This window comes from Cygnus olor, chromosome 8 (assembly GCF_009769625.2).
Source record: "Cygnus olor isolate bCygOlo1 chromosome 8, bCygOlo1.pri.v2, whole genome shotgun sequence".
NCBI lineage: Eukaryota > Metazoa > Chordata > Aves > Anseriformes > Anatidae > Cygnus > Cygnus olor.
Window position 1 is genome coordinate 12,292,600 of NC_049176.1, and position 16,425 is coordinate 12,309,024.

General features: G+C 51.7%; 1 protein-coding gene across 2 annotated transcripts in view; it reads right to left on the reverse strand.

Annotated features, from left to right (window-relative positions):
* The window catches only part of PAPPA2 (pappalysin 2), a 76,070-nt gene that overhangs the window by 35,182 nt on the left and 24,463 nt on the right, over positions 1 to 16,425 (reverse strand). For both annotated transcript variants that reach the window (XM_040565761.1, XM_040565760.1), the window contains exons 4-13: positions 14,978 to 15,271; positions 14,276 to 14,468; positions 13,033 to 13,154; positions 10,909 to 11,401; positions 10,228 to 10,356; positions 9,753 to 9,844; positions 9,292 to 9,485; positions 7,990 to 8,127; positions 4,899 to 5,034; positions 4,525 to 4,744 (exon numbers count right to left, since the gene is read on the reverse strand). In XM_040565761.1, the coding sequence (XP_040421695.1) occupies positions 4,525 to 4,744; positions 4,899 to 5,034; positions 7,990 to 8,127; positions 9,292 to 9,485; positions 9,753 to 9,844; positions 10,228 to 10,356; positions 10,909 to 11,401; positions 13,033 to 13,154; positions 14,276 to 14,468; positions 14,978 to 15,271 (2,011 nt within the window). The remainder of the gene's footprint in view (positions 1 to 4,524; positions 4,745 to 4,898; positions 5,035 to 7,989; positions 8,128 to 9,291; positions 9,486 to 9,752; positions 9,845 to 10,227; positions 10,357 to 10,908; positions 11,402 to 13,032; positions 13,155 to 14,275; positions 14,469 to 14,977; positions 15,272 to 16,425) is intronic.

Here is a 16,425-nt window from a genome sequence, read left to right on the forward strand (position 1 = left end):
GGCCTCCTCTGGACCCCCTCTAACAGCCCCACATCCTTCTGGTGCCGGGGGCCCCAGACCTGGAGGCATCACTCCAGGTGGGGCCTTACAAGGGTGGAGTAGAGGGGGACAATCCCTTGCTGGGGAGGATGTAACAAAAGGCAGTGACTGGAGCTGGAGATGGACAGATTTCATCCTGAAATCATGAAAGAGACTGCTTCTCATCACAGAGGGTTACTGGATGCAAGAATAGCTCAGCAGGGGAGATGTTGAACTCATCACCTCCTGCAGCCTGTAATAGGAGATAGGAAAGCTTTCTGAAGGATGTGTTTAATCCAGCTTCTGGGGAAAATGTCACTGCCTCTGTGCAACACTGGGGAAGGCAGTACAGAATGGGGCAGGCTGGCTGCAGCGGTACACTGAGGGGCTCCAGCAGCAAACCCGGGTCTCCCAGAGCTCCTTCCCTTCTTCATGGGACACAGGGAGGACAGAAGGCTTTGTGTGATTCACGTAATGTCCCTACTGGTAAGAGAGTGAAGGAATCGAGACCGAGGTTCAAGGGTCTCACCAGGAGATGTGCCTGAGCCAGGAAGGAAACGTCCCTTGCATCACACACAGCATGTCCATGGCAGCTCACCTTCCCGCTGCGTATCAGGGGCTGGCCACATTTAAGGAACATTTTTGGGACCAGGCAGCCCTTCCTCTAAGGTGACACCAAGCAGCCTGTTTCTGAGCTGTTCAGCTGCTGTGTTCAACTCTCAGGATCAAACTGGTGAAAATAAATTGTGCTGAGAGATTTGTTTTCCCTAGGTGAGACTGGCTAACCCCAGGGAAAGGCAGAAGAGGCCTTGAGCATCCTAAAAAAGCCCATATAAGAAACATTAAAGCCAAGGAGCAAGCTGGGCTGCAGAGAGCAAAGGGTATGGAGCAGCCCCTGGAGATGGTCCTAGCACCTCCGAGGGTTTGCATCGTCACCTCTGCTGCCAGAGGAGAGGCACCTTGAGAGGTTTAAGGGCAGAGCCAAAGGCTGAGGTGAGCTCATGCCCTGGGAAAGGTGGTGGTTGGGACCACTTGGTTCTTGAGAAGTTTTGTCCTGCAGGCGAAGGAGAGAAGATGCGCACAGAGCCACACAGACACAGCTTGCTCTGATGGGCAGCAGTTTAACACTAAAAGATACAATTCCCCTCCTCCCTCTGACTTTCCCTCTCTGACAGCCCCCTTCCATAAGGGAGGAAGCCTGGCCAGGCTCCCCTTGAGTGCATGAAATGAAGTTCTGAGGGCACAGAGGAGGGCAGGCACGCAGGAAATAGAAACACAATGCGGCCTGCATTTTGTAGCACCTTGCCTGTTAACTTGCCAAGGCATTTCCCAGCATATGCTAACATAAAATAAAACACGCTAAAAATAAAACTGAGCTAAAAATAAAAATAACAGAGGAAATGAACAATGTTCCCCTGGTTCAATATATAGTCTGTACCAAGGAAAACAGGAGGGATTGTGGCTCAGTTTTAAAAAGAAAAGCATGAAAGGTGGAGAGCCTGAGCCTGGTGGGATGGCAGTCATGTTGAGGGGCAGCGCTCCCTGCTCTAGGTGCAGCTTGGTTTGGAAGGGACAGACCCACGGGAGAGTGCCCTGCATCCAGTTTCATACCAGGCACATTTATCTCTGCAGATGGGAATTTTCAGGAAACTTATTAAAAGTCTGGTTTCTGCTCAACCTCATGTGGTTGCGATTCGGTGCAGAATGCAAAAAAGAGCCCTGGGTGCTGGCAGAGGCAGTGGAGAGGGGGTGGTGGTGCTGGTAGTGAGGGGCAAGGTCCATGACACTTTGGTCTGCCAATGCTCTTCCCACCTGTGATGCCTGAGGTGGGTTTGAAGGGAGAAGGCAACTCTTTCTTCAAAACAAGGATGTGTTTTTCTAGCGACAATCGCCTGCTGCATCCTGACCTGGAGATGGCTGCATTTCACCAGCAGAAACGTGATCTCTTTGTTTTCCTAAGCCTGCAAAGCACTTTGAGATCCTTCAAGATGAAAGATGTTGCAGAAATACCAAGCAGTCATATTTATTATTTTGGCAATGAGCGTTTCTAGGCTGAAGTCAGGAAACCTCGTTTCTTTCTTGCTTTTGTTACTGTCCCTTTCTTGGGTTATTTTAGGAAAGCACTTACATGCACGTACTGTGTATGTGAGGCTGGGTGCACACGAATGGTCAATTCAACTTTTTATTGGAATAACACAGATCTTCTATGATCTTTTACAGTTGAATATCTCCAAACCTATAAAGATTTTACATTCCTGTTTTTTTTTTGTTTTGTTTTGTGTTGTTTTTTAAATAGGGATACTTTTCCCCAGATTCCACCTGCCCTTATGTGAAAACAATTATTAGCCCTGAAAAATAACAATACCGCTGAACATTTGTTTTGGATATGAAATAGATTTTATAAATACAATAAAGGGGAAAAAAAATACTTGGATCTTTCCCGACTTAGCAAAGGCAGATCCTTTATATTAGTGAGACTACTGGAGATTGTAAATCAAAGCCTTACCCCCTCTAAATATTCAAGCCTCTTGTCCAGAAAAGCAACACTATAAATAGCATTTCCTACTCCTGAGACTCTGGGGATCTGATTTGCTTAGTGTGTTTGCTAAGGGCATGTGCATAACCTGCAGTTTAACATCCTGCCCCCTCGCAGCTGAGCAGGGAAGGTCACTGCAGGGAGGCCAGCAGCCTGGGTTTGGGGTGCTCGAAGCTGCTTCATGATAACGAAGGGCTAAAGCTACTCACTTGGCCATTCTTCCTGCCTGGCTGATGAGCAGAAGATTTTTAAGACACTGTAACGAGGCTGATTTCAGCCCTGTGTCCATCCTGTTAATGGCTGGAACCTCATGATGCCTCTGGCCAGAGGAAACTGCTCCAGAAATCTCTTCTCCAAAGGCCAGCCCCATGCCTGACTTTGCTGACTTCCTCTTTCCCGACACTGGAAGTGGTAAATTAGGGTGCTTTTCCTGAAGGTGGGATTGGATCTTTACTGATGTGGATCCACTGGTGCCTAACAGAAAATGAGCTGACAGGGTCTCTCCTTGAACCTTCTTCTTTCTCCTTGAACCTTCTCCTCTCTCACCAGCTATATGTTTTTATGAAACTTTTAAGAGAGAAACATTTACTTTCCTCTATTTGTCCCTTTATGTACTTCTGCCCATGCATAAGCGATGCTGAGCTATGTCTGGTCAGTCTGTTCATCCTTCCAGCCACTTCTGAGGGGGAGGGGGAAGCTCTTAAGCAATGAGAGCACAAAATTATTTTAAAGGATGAGAAAATGTAATTGAAAAACCACATCAGTTGGCTAGGGGCTTGGAAGCATGTGTGTGCATAGCTGTAACAGCTACCAGGAGGAAACGGACTGCATTTCAGGTGGACACTGATCCTTTAATGTAAGGCTGAGAATAATATTTATATGCTGACTCACTAAGATTTATGTTTCTGTATAAATCACACATGCACTTAAAAAAAAAAAAAAAAGTAAAAAGCAACTGCTGGATATTCACAGCTTCCAGAACTCTACATAAATCAATCGCACCGTGATCCCACAAGCTTTTAGACAAACACACGCACGCTCATTCATTATCAGCGATGTTCGTCCATCCAGGGCCATCAGCAGCAGAAAAATAAAGACAGGAGTAGCAATGCGATGACCCTAGCCAGAGCCCTTTGCTCTTAGTGCCTCCACAATAGCTTAGACCCAAACTCAGCATTCCCAGTTGCATGATTTTAGCAACCAGGGGTTGCCAGCCCCACTACTGGTCCAGGACAAAGCTGAGCATCATCCCCTTGTCCCTCCTCATGTCCGCATGCTCTTGCTGCCTTGTCGACTTAATCTATCTTGGGTGATGGTCCTTACCTGTGCCTTTGCTAGCTCAACCTGCCTGGAAGGCAGCATCCCATTCTGTAAACACCTCCTCTTGTTCACAGCTTTACAAAGACACTCGGGCACTGCTGAGTGCCTGGCATCAAAGCAGTATGGCAGCTATCATCTTTATCAGCAAGGCAGCCCAAGCCAACAAAGGGAGGCTGCCAGCCATGGCAGGGGGAGCTTCATCCGTGTTCCCCATAGTGCAGGGAAGGAAGGGACTGGGTGGGATGATGTTGGCAAAGCGCACACAGAAGAAACCTACATTTCACCCTCAGTAATAGCTGCTCAGCAGAGAAAGCTCGGTTTTCCCATCAGGAAACACTGCCTTCATGCACTTCTGTGCATATGCACAGGCCATGCACAAAGTCTGCTTTCCTGCCCCCTCTCCCATGCAGCAAGATAAGCAAATCAAGTCTAATTACACCTGACTTTCCAGTAACATCTCAAATCCCACCTGAGAACAGTCACAAAGCAACTCAGAGAGTGGGTCACGGAACAGCCCGGGTTGGAAGGGGCCACCTGGTCCACCCCCTTCCCCCCCATTCAAGCTCAGGCGCTCCCTGTGTGAGCACATGGAGCCAAGCCCACAAAAACCAAGCCCAGAGCCCCTGGAAAGGTGCCCGAGGCGGCGATACCTGTATCGCTGATGGCCGTGTCCCTCCTTGTGCGGCAGCAGGCAGGTGGTGGGGTCAGCGGAGCTCGGCAGAGCTGGCGTCCGCAGGGCCACGGCTGCGACACCCACGAGTGGGGAGGAGAAGTTGAGCAGCACCGACCCAGCCCGGTAGGACGGGTCCTGCTGGCCACGGGTCGCGTCGATGACGAGCGGGTTGTGCTGACATGACAGCTCGTGCGTCCCTGCGAGGTGAAGAGGAGGAAAGAAGGCACTAGCTCAGCGCTGGTAGCATTGTGTCTCATTTCAGTGCTCCACCACCACCCCTGCTTGCCCACGTGTCTCAGCAGACAAGCTCAGAGCAGTATGGAAAGGAGAAGCGCTGCACCCGGTGCTCACCCAAGGAGCGGTTCAGCCCGTCCACGTCGCTCAGCTGGATGGTCACCCTCGGCTTGTGCTGGTCGCTCGGGGCTGTGCCGTCAGAGGCCAGGAAGACCAGGATGGAGGTGGGCACTGCGGGTCGCTCGAAGCACACCTGGTGAGAGAGTCGGAGCATGCACACCTGATGCAACCCTCCTGGTCGCACCAGAGGAAGGCAAGGAGGGAGCACGTGGGGAGAGGAGGGTTGGGGTTCACACACTGCGTGGGGTCAGTGAATGGGCAGGGGGAGGGAAGGGAGGGTGCAGAAACACAGTCCTCCCCCCCCCTCCTTTCCCTTCACTAGTATTTCCCATGTGCACCAGTCCTGCCTTGCCATACATCTATGGCACCTCCCCAGCTTCCCCATTTGCTGCTGTTAAAATGAAGCCCTATTTGACCAAGACCTGGATCCCCCTTTCTCTGCCCTTCCTTGCCAGGCTCCCCCTTCTACGTGAGCGAGGCTCTGCTGCCACGCTATTTCCATTAAAAACAAGACACAGCCCCAGAAGCCGGAGTGAGCGCGAGCTGTCCGTCAGCCAACACGTGGAAAGATTTGTGGCAGGAAGTCCTGCCTGCTCGGAGAGCTGACAGCTCCCCACTTGTCTGCAGCCCTGAAGGCTACAGGAGGCAGCCGGGAAATGGATGGCATCAATCACGGCGGGGCAGACGTTCCTGGGAAGTAAGAGGATAGAAATGTTTTTCTCCCCCACCCCAGACCACCCCACACCCAGCGCCAAGATGTGTTTCAATCCAGATCCACCCTATGGAGTGTTTTTGTTGAATGCAGGCATAGATGGAGTCCAGAAATTCAAGGCAAAGCTGCATTTGGGAGGAGGACAAGTCCCGGCTGGCCAGGCACAGCCCGGAGAGCAGCCACCAAGCAGCATTTCAGCCCAGCCATGCTGGGCATTGCCTGTGCACACCACAGAGTTCAGCTCTCGACCGGTGCCAGCATGGGGTGAGGACGGCACCTGCCCCACCGCTCCCTATCCCACCTAGGCAGCCAAAGTGGCACAGCCACGGACAGGAGCAAGCCTTGGGTGCCAGCTCAGGTCTCCCAGCCTGCAGGAGTGCACTGACTGGCCCCAAGTTAGAGCCAGGGCAGCTGGATTACCTAACATCCCAATTTACTTTAAAAAAAAAGTAGTTCTTAATTTATTTTTACATATTTTGTGCTTGACCACAGCAGGCTATCTGTTTAATTTTTCTTCTCCCTCCCTCCCCCCCTTCACATTTAATTTCCTGTGTGTTGCATCGTGACTTGCCTCCAAGTGATTTTGATTCCTCCCTGCATCGGATGTGTTGCAAACAGAGAACAAAGCATGGCCGCAGATCTGCAAGTGGTAATTATTCCCATCTGCACAGTCGATGCTTCATTAGGTGGTACAGCCACGTGCACCTCTTGCCCCCCTACAACACGATCCAACCTTTTCCTCGCTCATTGGTGCTAGCTCTTGAGAAGGTAGGAAGCAATTCCTACACTGTGCTGAGGCTTGTGGCGTGGTTTTAACCCAGGTGACACAGGTGCAGCTCTAAAATGGCCAAGGGGGGTGGTAGCCATGAAATTACATGTGCATGCATGTACGAGCAGCACCATTCCTGTCCGCACAGGCGGGCGTGCTAGGCAAATTGTCAACAAGAATCTGTCTTTCCCAACCCAATATGTTACCAATCAGGCAAACTATTAAAAAAAAAAAAGAAAGAAAGAAAAAAAAAAGAAAGAAAAGGGCATATTTATTACTAGTCCATAAATAATTTTATGGGCGGAAAATAATAGCACTCCTAAAGAGAGCATGGAGAACCAGTAATGAAAGTCTTTAATATAAACATCCATAGAGGAAGAGAACTGACCACAAGCTCCAATAAAACTGGAACGTGCTTTAACCCCCGGTGAGAAGTGGAGAGCAAGCTTTCATCTAGGTAGGGCAGAGAGGGAGATTTCTGCCTTCTCGCTAGCAAAGGAAGAAGGTACGTCTGTCATGGCCTACACCAGAGACTGAAGCTGGAAAGTAGGTTGTGAGCACAGACAGAGGGGGAAAAAAATCAGTTAAAGGAAGTTCTTTGGAGAGGTCCTCAGAGAGGATGGAGAGGTAAGACCAAAGTTTATTGACTTGGGTTTGGTGATTCCCTGAGGCTCTGAGAGTCCCAGGATGAGGTTCTCTCTAGACAGCCTCCAGCCAAGCAGGGCAAGGTGTCCCTCAGGCTGCTGAGGAAGCAGCAAGCCACAACCCATCTTTCCAGTAACACGAGGCAGCAGCCGCGAAACCTCCAAACTGTGGCTGCAGTCAGAAAATCAACACTGTAAAAAACCACCTTGGCCCAGCCCTCAGCTCTCCCCTGCCCTGCCTGCTGGGATGGAGAGGTTGATGTGCCAGTCACCCTCCCAAGACCAGCGCAGGCTGGGGACCAGCAGCTTGGGCACAGAAAAGCATCTCCTTAGGTGCAGTCACCGGGGCAGGAGGACAGTACATCTCCAGATGAAGCCAACTGGAAGTGGGATTTTCATGAGGCTGAAGAGCAGATGTTCTGATCTTTATCCTTGTGTGTCGAGAGCAGCCTCTCTTGGAGGCTCAGGCAGCAGGTGACCCAGCATCCCCAAAGATGCTGCTCTTCCTATAACCCTCACAGCTTCTGAAGCACCCGCTGACGCTTTTCCCAGCCATGGGGAGCAACAACAACAACATGGGCCTTTAGCACAGCTCAGCCAGCTTGTGCCCACCCTTTTGCGGGTGTAACAGCACAGCTCGACTGCAGGGAGTAGTCAGGAGCAAGTTGTTTCTCAGCCTCAAAACATTTCTGTGGGCTTCTGGTTTCTGGCACAGCCCTCCTCCTGGCAGTCCGCTGCAGGATGGGTTTGCTGTTCACAGTGGGAATGGGGCAACTACCTAAGACCCAGCCACAGGCATCCAGGGTTTGCAAAGAACTTGGTAAGGTATACAGTCCCATCCAAGCAGCTTTTCAGACTGCCATAGCTCCCACTGAAGGGCAGAAGAGGACTGGCCTTGGTCACCAAAGTGTTGGGATAAAGGCAAGCATATCTTTCTGTGCCTGACCACACGCCCTCACTTACCTTGAGCCAAACTTTCTCACCGCCCAAGGGCATCCTCTCCTCATTTGGATCCTGAGCATTGTCTTGGCTGCGAGAACATGGGAACCAAGCAGCCTGGGAAAGGTCCTTTGGCACAGCGTGAAGGTAGGATTTACATGCCTGAAAGAAGAGAGGTCTTTTTTTTTTTTTTCAACCCAGAAAGAAGAGAGGGAAGCAAGAGAAAGAATTAAAGAGCACCTACAGAACCTAAGGGGAGGCTCAACACAGTGTGAAGCAGAGGTAAGGACCCTGAGGTGTTCCTCATACATGTGTGCAGAAGGCCTTTGTCCTTTTGTGGTGGTGTAAATATGCTGTTGAAGTACCTCATGCTGCCTGTGGGCCTGAGCCAGGCTGTAGAATGGCAGAAGGACCATAGTCTCTGGATTGTGATTGGGCCAACAAGATCTAAAGATGAGATTTTTTTGCCTGAATACCAGGTTTCAGCACCATTTGGTGCCCTATGGTGTGCCAGGTCTCCCTCTAGGCCTGGGGGACAAAGCCTGGGAGATAAGTGTGTCCTTCTAGAGGGTTAGACACCCAAGCCCAAGGCATCCCACTAATCACATACATACGGACAATTTAACTAAGTAAGGAACCATCTTCATGATACTCAGATTGTTAGGTCAGCTGAAGTGCTCATACAAATGGCTAAAAATGTGCCCTGTCTACACACTTAATCCTCTTCTTCAGCTTGCTAGGAAAGAATACACACACACACACACACACACCATGTTACACCATGTTAACACTGATCAGGTGAAATCCCATCCTAGGACCTCCAGGGCCCTGCTCCAAAGCCTATATGAAAGATGATTCTCCCATTGATTTTTTCTTTGGCTTCAGATCAGACAGCCTGAGAGCAGCACAGATGTTGATGTACATGTGATTTTATCCTTTCAGGCACCAATTTTATAAGGTATTACTTTTTTTTTTTTTTTTTTTTTTTTGTGGGTCCACTGTTCATGTGTACTTAGCTGGTGGGACAGGGGTGGTCCCTAAACTGCATAGAGAGGAGGTGCCCCCCATTTTGATGAGAAACCCCTCCATGGACTGCACTTCCTGGCCCTAGAAACTACTGCAAGAGGGGTGTAGGAAATGCTCTGGTCCTCTACTGGCTCTCTGCATGGGAGCACAGTAGTCAGTGAACACTTCCAGAGGTGCTCTGAAGCTTTGATTTCTGCCTCAGTAAAATCCTGCTCAGACAGCAAATCCCCCAGCTTTACTGAGGAGGGGGTGGGGATTTATTGCTAGAAAAGTCTTTTTTTTCATCACGCCGTCACTTACCTTTGCAACAGGCTCTCCAGTGGCCAAGGAAGCAGGGCAGGACTTCTCATCCTGATGGGAGGCATAGGCTTTTGCTGCCCACAGGTCCACGTATCCATCGGGCGTGTAGGGACCGCAGTCCAGGACGCTGCTTGTTTTCTCGAAGGGCTCACACACGCCATCTCCATCGTGCACGTAGCACAGACTCGGCTCTCCTGCAAGGAGATGGAGAATGCCCTGCTTGCAAACCAGGCTGCAGGCACACACAGCTTCTCTCCCAGGAGGCGTGCTGGTCATTTGGCCCTGGGATTTCCCATCACAAGGGCCTGACAAACCCTGTAGATCACTCCAGCTGCAGATCCACATTTTATTACAGTGACGTGCACCACCACGTGCTCTAAGGACTGTTATGAGGGAAGTGAGAGCAGTTCACTGTTTTGATTTCTGCCTAGCAAGGATATCTCAAATCTACTCAGACTCACCGACACAGTTGAAGCCTTTTTCCTTCTTACACTTCCTGGAGCAGCCATCTCCATCCAGCAAGTCCCCATCATCGCATTCTTCCTCCAGGCTCCTAAGAGGACAGCACCCGGATGTGTTAACGCCACCCTTGACTCACACTCCCTGTGTGCTTCTGCCTCATAACAAGTGAGGACTCCATGTCTCGGGTCCATTTCCATAGAAGGAGGGAGAAGAGGAAGAACACCACATGGGGTAAGAGGGAGGAGAAAAGACACTGCATCTTGCCCAGGGGATGAAAACGGGGACAAAGTTCAGGTTGGACCCCTCATCCAGACCCTGCTCCTCACAAAGACCATCTCCATCTCCTATGCTGGGAGCACAGCTATCTTCAGGCCGGTACCCCTGGGTGGAGGACCAACCCTGCACTTCCCTTTGGGGCAGGATGACCCGCCAGCTTAAAGTACCTCAGCTGAGAGCATGGGTTTCTTGACTTACGCGGTCACCTTCCCATCCCCACAGTAGGGCGCTCCGTGGACGTGGACAAGCGGTGGGGAAGCTTCTCCCAAGGTTGTCCCAGAGACTGCCTGCACCTGGTAGCGGTACACCTGCCCGGGCGTCACTTCCCTGCAGGAACACAGAGGATGTGAGCAACGAGCAGGAGAGAACAACCCACGCAACCTGCAATAAATTTGATCGCCCCAGTTATAGGAATCACACGTCTGTGCCCAGGCAGTGCTGTGCCTGGACATTTGTCTTCATACCCTAAACTGCCAGAGGCAGCTGCTATGGGAAGAGAGCTGCTGCCAGGTCATGCAGAGGGGCCTGCCATTCCTTCCCCGAGGGACTGAGCCGGGGAGAAGCTGCATGAACTCTAACAATCATTTTACTAGCCACGTTTCTGGGTTTAATGAGTTCCTTCTCGCTAGCCTCAGCTCCTTGGCAAGGCCTGCGCTAGCGTGATGGGGCAGCAACAAGCTTCCTCGATGGCGGGTGGGGAGGCTGCTCACAGCAGGGCATGGTGACTGGGCCTGGTAACCCCATGAGCTCAAGCAGGGAACTGCTCGCAGCACCAGGCCTGGTAAGCCCGTGAACTCAAGCATGGAGTCTGCTCACAGCACCGGGCCTGGTAGCCCCCCCAGACACAAACCCACTTGGGGGCCCGCAGGTGGCACTCACGTGTCGATGAACTCGCGGTGCGCCTGTGTTGTCGTGGCAGGGGATCCGTCTGCGAAGGGGGGCTCACGGAGGACACGGTATTGGATCAGCTTGCAGGAGGAGCAGAGGGAGCTGTGGGGCATGGAGGTCAGCAGGGCCGTGTCTATCTCCATCCTCTCATCAAAGGTATAGATTTTGACTCCAGACACCTTCTTGTGGATGTTGAGCTTCACGGTAAAAGGGACATCACAGAAGGTGTCCAGGGGGCCCAAATGGATGGACTCCCCCTGCTCTGTCAGGATTTCAATGTCAGACAGTGCCTTGGGTGAGTCAGTGGAGAGGTATGTGGTCCAGAGGGTGAGGGAATCGGGGTAGACGGGGTGCAGGAAGCGCAGCTCCAGGATGCAGCCATCTGGCTGGGGGCAAGGCACGGTCATGTTCATGTGGTACAGGTGGAGCTCCGGGCTCCAGGCCTGCAGGCTGGGCTCGCAGGGCTGATCCACGTCTGGGGGCCCTAGGCAGGAAAGACAAAGAAGAGGATGAGAACCAGGCTACAGCTGACCTTACAGGGGACCCAAAGGGGCCATCCTCCCCACAGGGTCCCCATAGGAGCTTATGCATCTGTGCTATAGCTGCAGGTTCCAGAAGTCGTGGACATCCCAGAAAGCAACAAGCACCACTGGTCTCCCATCTCCTGGTAGCATCAGATCTGCCAAGCCCTCTGACAGACAGGATATTGGTACCCGCACTGCATCAGGTCTCGGTGCCACCAGTAGCTCTAGCACCTGCCTGAACATGGCTGGGGGACACAAAGCTTGCTGTGCAGTCTCATGGTTGCAGAAGGCTTGCTGAGGGCCACCAGGACCCCAGGCTGGCCCCAGCTGTCCGGCTTTCCTCCCCTGGTGAAGGATTAGCACTCAGAAAGAGAGATGTAGCACTGGGCTTTCAGTCTCAGAAAGCATCACCAGATTTCATCATCCTGTAGTGAAATACTCTCATCTCCATGAACCACTGCAAGCGTTCCTTAGGGAGCAGCAGTTCAAAGCCTGCATCCGTTTAACTTTCCTCTTCTAAAAACCTTAAAACCTGTCTCTTTTTCACCAGAGCCAACATGCGCTTGTGATAATTACAGGCTCATGCAAAGGAGAAAATAACATCCAATACTTCCAGCTGCAGTTTTAATTTGCCAGTGAATCAGACAGGCAGGGGAAACAGGAACTACTGAAGATAAATGAGCCAAGCTTTGATTTGTTTGGTATCACTGAATAAGCACAAATTTGATTATTTCTTTAACTTGCCTGTGTGTGCGCGCATGTGTGTGTGATTTGCAATGCTAGCAAGAGATTAATCCCATGATATGCCAAATCTAGAGATGAGTTTTCAGGCACTGAACCCCAGCTACATGCTGACACTTCTGTTCTCAAAGCATGGACTTCGTCCCAAGGGGGAAACGAAGTCCCAACTGTACTTTCTCAGCAGTCACCAGTGCATTTTCAGCCAGCCTTAGTGGCTCAAACACATGCAGACGCACAGTACTAGCAGATCCTCTGGCTCCACAAGTTTCGACAGCAACATGCACACTACAGACAGCCCATGGGATTGTTTCACCTGATCTCCTGCCCCTTCTGCAGCATGGAAAGCCCAACAACTCCTGCAGCAGCTGCGTGACCTTGTGAGCCAGCATGCCCAGGCAGCTCATGAGGTGGCTCTGCAAACCAGCAAGAATAGCATCCGACCCCGATCAGCCAGGACTTGGTACAGGATGCGTGGGACTGGGCAAGGGGCTTCTCCTGCTCCCTTCAGACAGAGTGGTCTCAAAGCCTGGGAACGTCTCCACGGTTTTGGACGAGCCCCCAATATCTATATTGTAAGCCTTTTATTTCAATGAAACTTGGCTCCATTTCCCAATGTCTCTTGTTAATACCATTCAGGGGAGCAATTGGTGTTACTTGTGTAGCATCAGAGTTTGTTTGTCCCAAACCAGCTGGCAGTCCCCAGGTAGCTTCTGGGCACCTCCTGCACTAGCAAGCCTCCCCAAAGAGGAGAGGGTTCACTCTCTCAAAAGAAAGCTCCTTTTCCTTCTCCCGGCAAGACCTCATCTCCACCCAGAGGATTCACGGACAAGGAGAGAGAGGAGGAGAGTACCTTCTGCCTCTTCTGGGGTCCAGTAGCCAGAGGAGTCGCAGACCCGAGGGGATGAGGCCTCATGCACATACTGACGGAAAGTGCCGTCCTCAGCACAGTCATCACAGAGAGTGTCCAGCTCCCTACAGACCACAGACACAAAGGAATCGCGTGTATAATCATGACCAGTTACATTTCCATACAAATTTACCCAAGCAGGATCAGATAGAAAGCTAGAAAACCAAGGAACCCAACTTCTCAGGAAGCCCCATGGCACATTGTTCTTGTCTGAATGGCTCACAACACCCAGCACCAGGAGGCTCTCATGCCTGGGTGGGTAACAGGCTCTTGCCACCCCCAGGTTGAAAGGCCCATCACGGAGAACATTAATTCTTTGAAAAGACAACAACCATGGAACCATGCTTGTGTCAATGGACCTAAAACACTTCATTTAAATTGCAAAAGACAGCTTTGTGAAGCAGCTTTAAAACAAGCTTGAAATCTCTAAGATGTGCTTAAGGTCCAATAATAAAAGCATAGACCTGAAAATTGGTGGAAACTGAACTGCTTTAGTTAGAGGGGCTGCTGAACAGAGGCACCGGCTTCTTGTCCAGGTCTCAGTAACTCCCTAGCATTAGCAAGATAAAAGGAAGACAGCTGCCTGGGGAGGAGGCCAAATGACTCTGATTCCATTTCTCCTGCTTGAAACGTTCCCCAGGTTACCCCCAGTTAGTTACACCGCCAGTCTGCGACAGCGCCGGGAACGAAACCCAGCTCTTGCGGTTCCAGCTCCCTGCCTTAACCACAAGGCTGCATTTCCTCCTGGTAAATGGCTATTTTATACAATAAGTGCTAAATGAAGCTCGTTTTTCATTCCGTGATTGCACTCTTGGGTTTAAGAATTGGCATCACCTCCTGATGCTCCTTGGCATCGCCTCCCGGCACCCCGACGGCAGAGGCTGGTGGGAGAGCCCAGCACACAGCCCAGCTCTGCTGGAGCCGGTCATGGGGAAGAAGGTGCCAGGACCACATCTGCACCCCCCATCACCAGGACAGTTGCAGGAATGGCTGCTTGCTAAGGCTGGAGTGAGACTTGCCAGCTGGCAGGGGACATGAGGGGTGCACCAGCCCTCCCTGGTGCCTTTGCTGACTCCCAAAAGGCTCCCCCCATCCCCGGCTCTCTGCCCCCAGCGCTGTGCTGAGCAGCTTTGCCAGCAGATCCCTGCTCAAGTAAACCAATGAGAGGAGGACATTGCTCTCTCACCTCTCATGGATGATACCGCTGATGGGAGGCAGCCAGTAGATGCTGAGGGAGTCCTGAGTCTGCCCCGTGACCATGGGTGGGATTGGGATGGGCGCAGGCTTCTTGCTCTGGCTCCAGCGCTGGTACACCAGGTCCAGGTAGCAATGCATCCGGGCTACTTGGTTGGGGGTGAAGGTGTTGGTGCAGTCATCATCTGGGGGAACAGCGGTCAGGATGAGGGTGGCAGGGATCAGCTGGCACTCTCCCTGATCCCCAAATCCTCTTTCAGAGAACCCTGGGGAGACCTGGGAGACACCAGCGCCTGGTGGCTCTACTGCCAGGGATGGCTGGTGTCGTGTGTCCCCGAGGCCACAAGATGGCACTGCCTCAGCAGTTCCACAACCCGGCGCTTGCCACGGTGGCTCTGGTCGTAATAAGTAACCATAAATAAATTAATAATAATAATAACGCTGCTCCAGGACAGGAGAACGAGCATATGCCAACAGGAAGGCAGAGCAGCCTCAGTGCACTTCCAGCAAGCCACGGGCAGGCAGGCAGGTAGGGATGGAAACCACAGCAAGAGAGGGGCTATGAGGTTCCTGCAAGCGCATCCTCGCGCACCAGGAGGGAGCACGTTAGCTGGAGAGCAAGGTGGAAGGGAGAGAAACCCAAGTTTCTCGCAAAGGTCGCCCCTTCCCATTTCTAACAATGACTGCTCCTCACCTGTGTAGCTCATGTAGTTGTTGAAGGGCGTCCCCGTGAAAAGCGTCTGACCACAGGTGTCATTGGTAGGGTCTGGGTCCCGACAGAGCTTACTCTTTGGGGCAGGGGCGGTGTCAGCACAGAGGTCTCCTGTCTCCATAGACGGAGTTGTCTCCCTGCAGGGATCGTCACAAGATTCCCGCTCGCTCACTCCCTTAAAGACATGGTACAGCCCCAGGACATGTCCCACTTCGTGGATCATGGTGTTCGTGTGGCCATGCATACCATAATAAGCAGGGTTGAGGACAACACCACCTGGAATTGCAAGCACAGGGAAATCATCGTAAGAAAGCAACAGCGAGCAGCTGCCCTTACTCACTTGTGCTGGCTAAAAATCTTCTCACTGAGCTTGCAGGTCACAAAGGAGGTGCCAGGTGGAGGCCAGTATTGGCCTTGCAGGGCTGGAAGAAGGCTCCCTTGCTTCAGAGTAGGGTGGCTGGTTTCTCTTCCCCCTTCTGACCATATTGCTCCCCAAAAAGTCTTCAGTCGTTTCAGCTACCATTTCCCTCTGTTTTTATAAGTCATTGTCTACTTTGGTTCACACTTAAAACTCCAAATGAAGTCGGGAGCCGGGGCACCAAACAGACCTGGGCTTACAGGGACAATCTTTTGAACCAGAGGACAGATTAGACAGTTCACCTACAGGCCCCGGTGGCTAAAGCATGCCAGCTCCTACAGCAGATGAGAACAAATTGCCTAGCAAAGTCTTGACACGCTTGGCTTTGCCAGCTGGGAGCCACCTTCAGCAAGAGTCCAGAAGATCCAAAAGCATTGGGTAGGTCCCATGCTCACCTTACCCCGAGCAGCCTGCAGGACAAGGTGTTTCTCCTCTCCTGCCCACCTGCCTGTGATGAAAAGAGGAAGGAGCAATGATGTCGAGGAAAGCCAAGAGGAGCAGAGCCTTCCCTTTGCTCACCACCAGATCTGGCTGCCAAGGCAGGATGCATGTCCTGTAATGACAGATGTGCACCACACCTGCTGGGCAGCTCTCTGTGGAGGATGCTCAAGAACAAAATTTGCCCCTCATCTCCTCTCTTCCTTTTCTTTTCTGTGTTCTGCCCAAACCAAAACTTCTTTGGAAACTGCTCCTCTTCTCCCTGTTTTGAGGCTTTTAAGTGACCATCTCCTTCCTCACCCCCTTCTCCTTGTTCCACCCACTTCTCCATGCTGCCCTGCGGTGCAGGAGCAAGGGCTGGGAAATATCAGCAAGACAAGAGGGAAAAAAGCAGCTCCCAGCACGTGCCCAGGCCAACTCCAGGCAATACCTCCATGGCATGGCAGGCTGTTTATACCCAACTACTGTTAACCTAGACAGCTCGGATGGCAGTGCAGTGAATAGTTGGCTCCGGTACAGCTTGCTCCCTCCTTTGCAAGGCCCTGGAGAATTTACTGTGCCAGCTATCTCACAG